Source organism: Osmia lignaria, chromosome 7, assembly GCF_051020975.1.
Source record: "Osmia lignaria lignaria isolate PbOS001 chromosome 7, iyOsmLign1, whole genome shotgun sequence".
Lineage (NCBI taxonomy): Eukaryota > Metazoa > Arthropoda > Insecta > Hymenoptera > Megachilidae > Osmia > Osmia lignaria.
The window spans coordinates 11,370,966-11,379,944 of record NC_135038.1 but is presented as its reverse complement, the minus strand read 5'-3'; the positions used below and the strand labels follow the sequence as shown (position 1 = coordinate 11,379,944).

The 8,979-nt window shown below is 34.6% G+C and overlaps 2 protein-coding genes across 4 annotated transcripts; one reads left to right on the top strand and one right to left on the bottom strand.

Moving 5' to 3' along the window:
- On the bottom strand, positions 1-8,913 carry Rpb5 (DNA-directed RNA polymerases I, II, and III subunit Rpb5). Of its 3 annotated transcripts, XR_013062455.1 has the most exons (8): positions 8,612-8,913; positions 8,328-8,510; positions 4,570-5,610; positions 2,798-4,370; positions 2,170-2,656; positions 1,772-2,110; positions 245-1,607; positions 1-120 (listed from the first exon to the last, which is right to left on the bottom strand). XR_013062455.1 is itself a non-coding variant. In XM_034335666.2 (2 exons), the coding sequence occupies exons 1-2, from the start codon at positions 8,911-8,913 to the stop codon at positions 8,180-8,182; spliced, it is 633 nt and encodes a 210-aa protein (XP_034191557.1). In that variant the 3' UTR covers positions 7,134-8,179. The 3 variants fall into 3 exon arrangements, 1 of the variants encoding a protein (XP_034191557.1); XR_013062456.1 differs by lacking the exon at positions 4,570-5,610; XM_034335666.2 differs by lacking the exons at positions 1-120; positions 245-1,607; positions 1,772-2,110; ... (1 more) ...; positions 2,798-4,370; positions 4,570-5,610 and having other exon boundaries at positions 7,134-8,510.
- drk (growth factor receptor-bound protein 2 drk) lies at positions 3,920-6,988 on the top strand. The gene is made up of 6 exons (XM_034335667.2): positions 3,920-4,054; positions 4,428-4,525; positions 4,607-4,726; positions 4,803-4,968; positions 5,048-5,221; positions 5,303-6,988. Exons 1-5 carry the CDS (start codon positions 3,977-3,979, stop codon positions 5,219-5,221), a joined length of 636 nt encoding a protein of 211 aa, XP_034191558.1. The 5' UTR covers positions 3,920-3,976; the 3' UTR covers positions 5,303-6,988.
- Positions 8,914-8,979: the final 66 nt, after the last annotated feature.

The window sequence follows — 8,979 nt, the reverse complement described above, 5'->3', positions numbered from 1 at the left end:
AAAAAAAAAAAAAAAACGACAAGAGTCACTGATCTTATGAAATAGAAACCACACCCTCATGATAGTTGTATCAAAGCGTGCCATACAAATTCCTGTTCATTTAAGAATCTAGCATAAGATCTGAAAAAAAGAAATGAAAATCGTATGACGGGCCGGTTGAAATCACGGGACTGAACCTCTGGAGGCCTGAACATCCAGGCTGAAAACCTTGGAGCTCAGGGCCATTGTGGGGTGGGGTCTTTACCTCTACTTCCCTTTCCCTTTGATAGCCACGGGAGCCTTTCATCTCCTGGAACATGTCGGAGAGAAGAACTTCTGTGTGCACGAGAGGCTGTGTCTTCAACAATCTTGAAGGGGGTACGGAGCCACGGTAGCGACGTCGTCTCCAGACAAGAACCGAAATTGCATTTTCACCGAGGGTCGTCCACGCTCAGACACCAAGTAGACTTACCGTTCCTCTCTTCCGCCTGTTTTTCATTTGTTTTCACGTTTCTTCTTAGCGCATCTTCACTTTCTTTACTCTCCTACATTCGTTTGTCTTCTCGCGCATCGTTTCAAAACTACAATGTTACTTGTTTCTTATACAGCATAATTTTCTCCTGTAATAATGTTAAACGGTGATGAAACGGAACTTTGAATTTTAAATTAAATTTCATTAAATTACCACCTACGAGATAAGATGTTAATTAACACCTGACGAGGCTTCCACGCGTACATGCCAATTATTTAATAGTGAAAACAATTAGGGTCTTTGCTTTGAACAACTATGCGATAACAAGGCCATCATTATTCGTGATAACCTTCTGCGCATAGTTGATTTAATTGTTCTCTGTTAATGACCGTCTCGCGTGTGCACAGTGTCAGTCTCGGTACGATTACAAGTATGTAACGGTTATGATAATAAAAAAAGAGCGCCGCTGACGAGGTGTCCGATATCGCGGGAAACCTTAACGATAGTTGAATTTCATTTAAATTCGATTAACCGTATTTTCATGCGTGTCGTTTATACTTATCACGGATTGAAACCCTTTCTGAACGTAACTCTGCACTTTGACCTTTGCGTTTCATTAATCATTGCCGATTGATGTTATAAAAATTAAGAATTTCTAGATCTAACGAGATAAATAATTAACAAAGAACGTTTTACATCTGTTTTAACAACTGCTAATACACTGTTCCAGTTTCATCCCGCATGCTTCAGACGGTATCATCAAAGAGAGAAACAGCTTAATAATCGCGTTTGTTATTGAGAATGAAGAGCAGGGTTAGCTTGATTAAATAGCGTGCGAATGTCTTGGAGACTTTCATTGAACGTAGGCGGAAGCGCGCATCTGTGATGCCCGTAAATCTTGAACAGGAAGCACGTATTCATGAATTCGCCGCTGCCTTTCCATAAAAATTCTGATCACAATGCTACAGTGCTAGTTTCGTCCAACATTCGACTGAATAAACATAAAAAACAACTATAGCGGTTGTTTTTCTTTTCATTTTCGATTACCGCTCCTCTTCCTTTCCGTTCACACTTCTAACGCGGGTTTGAATTGCAAAAAGCTTCGGGAAATGGTATAATGGGACACTTTAAATCTCCATTGCAATGGTTCATTAGCCTGCAAAAGTCAATGCTTCCTATGAAACTTGCCAACTTTATATTGACCTGCTTGGAATGAAATTAAAAGACAATCTAAATTTTCAAAATTATTATTTTCTCAGGAATATTCTAGTTCTAATTATGAATGAAGAATAAACAAAATAAAACAACAAAAATATTTACCTTGAATACTATTTCTAAATTATCAACAGGTGACTGTATTATTGACTAGAATAGTTGAAGTACATCTTTCAAGCCAACAAATTACAAAAACAAAAACTTCATTGATAAGCCATGACATTTAGAAAAAAACCAACAGAAACTTCACTGCTAAGGTCTTTTGTTGCGTTAAATTGCAGTTCGTAGCTACATTTAATTGAAAGCCTGTTTGCAAGATGGTACAATTTGGCCTCGCTTTTATCGTCACACTGGCACAAAGGTAATTCAATTTCCGCGCTAACGCGCCCAACTGCGCATCTTTACTGCGCATCTCTTGGGTTGCTTTCCTAAAAACATCAGCCCCTACAACAGCAACCAAGCAATAACCCAAATAAACAATGTATTCGCATAAAGAGCCTTACATAAGAGGTTGGCGATGTTGTTCACGTGACGAACTGCTCTTAGGCTGGATCTACGAGAATTTTTTTACCTGGTTACGGTCTCCCGATTTCGACCAAAAATGAAAAACCGTCTACCGTACTTGGCCGCTTTTCGCTTACAAAAGCAATTGTTGAATATGAAAAATGAACCTGAAAACGGACCTCTCTGCATCATACTCCTTCGTAATACTTCTTTTTTATGATGTCAATAACGTGTTCTTCATTAATTCGCTTATTTATAAAGAACCATCGATTGGGCTTACAATTGAAACGAATTTTTTTTCTTCGTATTAATCACTTCTACTCTAATAAACAATTGAGTCGATCGAATATCTTCGCGTGTATGTTTTTTCTCTGCTTTTAAAACAAACGCAAACGTTTGTACATACAGGTAACAATAGTTGGACACATTGATCCATTGCTTGAAACGGTTAATTGTAGGTAGAGCAAGAAGAAGATAGATTACTCTCTGTAAATTGAAAGATAATTTTCAATAGATAATAATGCATTATTTAATCTTTTGTATTTGTAAAATCTGATTCATCGAAATTAATAGGATACGGTGAATACGGTAATTGCGCAAAGAATATAGACTGTAGTCAGCACTTACATACAGCGTGTTCAATTTCGATTACTCAATCACAATTCATTCTATACAGCAGGAAATTACGGAAAATGGGAAACACATGGTAGCTCGCTACATCCGTTTGTATCTAATCTTCTGATAGGATTCCTGGTAATTTGTATTATTCCTAAGAAACGTGTTCTGAAGTTTAAACGATCAGTTAAATACATATGTATATAAGTATATGTACATGTCAAATCGATTTATCAAACTATAATTTTGGACGTTTGTTTTCGCGTAAATGATAAAATAAAGATAATAAGATATGCCTGACTTACAAACGATTGAACATCTTAGAAGGATATATATTTGGTGAAAATGTAATAGCTAACGAATGCAAATACCTTTACAAGTAACAACACGGGCATGCATTCTGTCGATCTCATAATGTATAAAATGGTGGTGGAGCAGTCGACGTCGACGCAGCATGTCTGAAAACACGCATGCGCACGCCTGCGCCACGGAAAAGTAGTACGCGCTTGGGCTTTTCGTCTCGTTGAATCGGTATCTCCTTTTCCATGGCATACGAAACTCCGCGACAAACGTGGACAGGTCGTTTAACTCGAATCTCATAACTATTCAAACGGTGTTCGATACGGTGAACATATTTCTATAGTTTGTCGGAAAAGAAATTCAGACATCAGGCTGCGCAGTTACTAGTGCGCATTGTTGGACCGAACACAGTGAGAGGATCCAGTGGGAGAGTCGAGAGTGTAATGTCTGATAAGACGAGCGATGGACAGCCGTGAGAGTGCGTGATCGTATTTTCAGTTTTGACAGTTCAACGGAAAACTGACTGGAAAGTATAGGAATATTTGTGAAAAGTGTTACGATCACGCCTAACATGTATGCTTGAACGTATCAACGAATAAACTTGATGAAAGACTAATTCAGAAAATCACACAAACAGAAAAAAAGCACAAGTGGTTGGTGTGTGTGCGCGCGTTGTATTGTGACCACTACGTGTCTCACGTCGAAAAGATAGAAATCATAACGCAAAATATTGTGTTCGTATAAAAACGGACGAAGGCTTATATTTGCCTGAATTTTTTCAACTGGCAAACAAAGGTGGCTGATTTTGCTGCTGCCTTTGAGGACTAGATACACTACTGCCTCTCTTTTTCCCTCTCTTTCGTTCTTGCTCTCGAGGGACGAGGAAGAAGAATGGAGGCGATAGCAAAGCACGATTTTACGGCGACAGCCGAAGATGAGCTTAGTTTTCGTAGAAGTCAGATCTTAAAGGTTCGTACGTCACTTGTCATCGTCTGAAGAACATTCTTAAACCATGAGAAAATCATTAGTTTCTTCTGTATTCCTGATTTTCATCGATAGAACTTACCAATCCCGAACTTTCTGAGTTGCTTTCATGCAAGCGGATATCGCGTGTCGTTTAAGGATATTTACGACTGTACGCAGCGTTCTACAAACTGATGATTACCACTACTTTAGCCTTTCGGTTTTTTTTAATGTTAAAATAAACTATTAAAATATGAGATCCTTTTCATTATTTGTTTAATTTTCTTCTAGATCTATGGTTTATTTCTCATTATTTAGCTTCCTGCAAAATATATATTTTAATATTTCTTATGTATATTAAGACTGCTTATCCTTACAGATTTTAAATATGGAAGATGACATGAATTGGTATAGAGCCGAATTAGATTCTAGAGAAGGACTCATTCCAAGTAATTACATAGAAATGAAAAATCATGAGTAAGCACCACCATAAGTTGCATTTATGAATTGGTTAAACATACCATGCAGTTGTAACGTTATTGTTTGTTTTTCGTATAGCTGGTACTATGGAAGGATAACCAGAGCAGATGCCGAAAGATTACTAATGAACAAACACGAAGGCGCCTTTCTTATTAGAATTAGTGAAAGTTCTCCTGGTGATTTCTCTTTGTCTGTCAAGTTAGTAAATGAATCCTCAGAGACACAGTTTACGTATAAACGAATTGATTCGATCAGTGTTTAATGATTCTTCCAGATGTTCGGATGGTGTCCAACACTTTAAGGTACTGAGAGACGCTCAGGGCAAATTCTTTCTATGGGTGGTTAAATTTAACAGTCTTAATGAATTAGTAGAATATCATCGTACAGCATCTGTATCTCGCTCGCAAGACGTTAAATTAAGGGATATGGTTCCAGAAGAAGTAATTACGTCTCATACGATCATCACTGAAATCAAATGAATATCAACTGAAAATAATTATGCGGTATTTTGTGTTACAGTGTTTAGTACAAGCACTGTACGATTTCCAACCCCAGGAACCTGGTGAACTGGAATTCAAACGGGGCGATGTAATTACTGTTACTGATCGCACGGATCAACACTGGTGGCACGGTGAAATTGGTAATAGGCGGGGTCTCTTTCCATCTACATATGTTACTCCATATCACTCCTAGGTTAGCAATGCTTTCAATAACATCTTGATTATTAATTTCTCCATTTCAAATGTCTTCCAATCAAATAAGGATTTATTTCAGGCCTCATGTTGCGCGCACAGAGGCCAGAGGCATCGGCCGCTTTATCCCACCACTATCACATACAGGATCAGACTTACTGCAGAATTAATCAACAATATTTTACAAACTCCACCTATTGAATGGGCTACCAGGATGTATTGGTGGTCTAGACGTAGAGTTGTTTAATCGAGCTCGATATATCTTTGATGCTGTTTATTGGTCTCACTGAAAAAGCTTTTCCATGTTCGGTAATTTCACGTAAGCGAGCGTAGAGTTCCTTGATACAGCATACAACAGGGTAGAATGCGTTTGTTTTGTTATCATTGAAACTGTAAAGAGAAATTTTTCAATGGGACTGATATCGGTACCATTCAAAGTTATTAATAGACTCTGTATGTGTACGGTAGACACATCTAACAATCTCATTTCATTTTCGTGAATACTTGAGTAGAACGTAATGATACATTTATAGTATTTACACGGGATGAACGAAACTTGGTGTTTCCTATACCTTGGTAGTCCATTAATGGAGTACATGTACGAAGACGTACATCATCAGCTGTATACATCAATAATGAGAAGTATTGGTTGTATTAAAAACCGATAAATGCTTATTGTTTCGAAAGACAGGTTTATAAGCGGGCTGACATAAACAATTGTATTTTTCAATACAAATTTGCTGTTCGAAGAACGGGGGACCTTGGTGATAAAGAGCCTAGTAAACTACCCATACGCAAGATACAAGAACTTTATATAGATGTAGTATTAAAAACGCGTCGCCTTTTGGCATAAAATGCACACCATTCTGCCTCTATGTTGTGAATATTTTTACAAATATTTGCGGAAGAAAGGATTCTTCCAATGGTTAAGATACATCTGATATCAATACATCAGATATATTTGCTGTGTATTATATAATATAGACTTGTACTTTTCAGACTGTACGTTGAATAACAATTCTGACATCTTTTGAGGTAAATCCTTTTTAAGTATTAGCAAAGGAAGTAAGAAACGTCTTAAGCAAGGTGTTTTCGCGTTCTTGTTTTCGCCAATAATGCTGAAAGATCTTATTTTTACTACTATCAAATATGCTACGACATAAATTTGTTCGTTCGAGATGTGGTGTTTATTTTCCAGAGATTTTTATGATGGAAAAGGAGTTAAATGTAATACAAGTTTTTTACACGAACGTGGTACATACATATTCACATTGAAACTCAAACACAACGAGCGACTGATTTATTCATTGTAATTTAAGAAACATTAACGAATGGAAAAACTTAGAAAATTAGAATAAATATATTGTCTTTTATGTGAAACGTTAATTTCAGTTCACGGTGTTCACGGAGTTTTTATAATGATTTTATTCCCTGTAATGCATTTTTCTGACATGCCAAAAAGCGATACATACGGTATAAGAAATCGGCCATGCGAAATAGACTTGACTTTTGAACGAATGGTATGTATAACGTTTCTGTCTTAAAACGGATTAGTTGAGAAAAATAATCTAAAAATCGTGTATATTTTTAAATACTTCTTTTTATCTGATTATTTCGGTAATTCTCACTTTCTTATTTCCGTGTAAACATTTGAAATACGTAGTTTTATTGTGTAATTATTATTATTATTATTATTATTATTATTATTATACTAATTATTATTCGTTATGTTACATTTTATTGATAACAATATATTATATTAATTATATTTATATGCTTTATTTACTTATGCCCATATCCACAGCTATTTTATTAGAACCAAAAAACTGTTCATATTGAAAGTGAAATATCTTAGCTGTTTTGTCAAATCATTATAGATAAGTATCTATGCATGCACTATATTTAAAATAGATAAACAAAAGAAAGCAAATAATCTAAAACGATAGTTTCTGATATACAAAGACTGCAATAATTACGCGATGACGCGATTGCCAAGAATATGATCTTTTATTTCAATATCATATAAAAACTGTGGTTATGAACATTTAAGATTAAAATGCAATTGTTTCTCCCCTTAGTGCCAGTATTTTTGAGATTATTTACTCTATGTAGTTCCTGATAATGTAAGTATTACGCTAATGAGATTGAAAGGTGAATAATATCATCACGATAGTGTTTGAAACTGCTAGAACACAGATTTATCACTTTTATTCTAGTTTTATGGTTGATGTTATCATAAATATGAATGTGGTATAGTGAAACTTTATCACAACTTATGAGAAATTAGTAGCATAGATTTTTCAAAGTATATACTAAACAAATTTAATTGTTTTATACGTTTTAAAATGGTTTTAGTCTTTAATCATAGTTATACAATTTTATGATTTGTTACTAGCGTGTGTTTATGAATGTATTATTTTTGTTTTCCAAGTACTTAATATTAAATGTTAAAGTAAAATTAATAAAGCAATATACGCATACAATTATTATAAAGAATTTTGTGGAATTATATGTGTACAATTGCTTGAGTGAATTTGGAATTGAGTTGTCTTATGACAATATACCATGATATATCTGGACCAAGAAGTGTATAATAATGAAGTATAATAAAATATATATATTTGAACAAATTTCATTTTGTTGACTCTGATTTTATGGATTGATTGTAAACTGTATAAAACTGTATTGTCTTTTTAAGTTAATGGCAAGCCAATGAAAAGTTATTAACTGCCTCCTGTATAGTTGATATTAAACTATTTATTATGTAATTATTAAACATAATTATGATAGTATAATAAAAGACTATGTAAAAATATGATTGTCTATTCTATTTTTTATAACTGATAAAATAGATTTATCAATTTTGTTTTTATATGATAATTATAAAAATTATGTAGTTTGTAATTTACACTTAACAATCCATTCTTAACCATAAATTCTTTGTTATAAAAGTATTTATTTAACATACAAGTCTATAAGAAATATATCTTCCAGCAGTTTCAGAAGGCCTAATGATTTTTACAACCTGTCCACGTTTTAAACCAAAATAACGTGCCACTGGATCACCAACTTGTATACGCATTAATTGATTTTCTTTTAATTTATACCTGCTAAGCAATTCTTCCTTCTCATCTGGAGTAAGCACTATGTGTTCAGGTACCAATTCGTGTTCTGTGATATTGATAAGTAATTCAGACTCTAGGAACTGTTCTAATATATATTTTGGTGCCATGTCAACCAATGATTGTTTAGCAGATGGTGTCATCCCTTGCTGTACAACAATGATAGCCCTATCATAAAACAAAGTATCGGTCTTATGTCAACAGACTTTCAACATTGAGGTTTGTTTTAATAACAAGATTATTAAGCGATTATGATTCAGAAGCATTACCTATGAATTTTTTCTTCTTGCATACGTTGACAATAAGTTTTAATGGTTTTAATTCCAATCTTTGGTTCATCTGGGAAAAATACAAAAAGCTGATCAGTCGGATCGTCATTGTGCGCTACCAAGACAATAAGATCGCTACGGGCTGGCCTTTTTTCACTCGGTTTATCACCGAACTGTTCTTTAAACTGTTCTAAAGTTTGATCCAATTCATCCTGCGTAACGAGATAACCTCGATCATGACACAATTGCATCACTGTTTTCCTTATTCGCCATAATTTATATGTTTCAGCTTCGTCATCCATTTCTTAAGTATATAACAATCAGCTTTATACAATAATCTTCTAAACTACTATTACACTTTTCTTTAT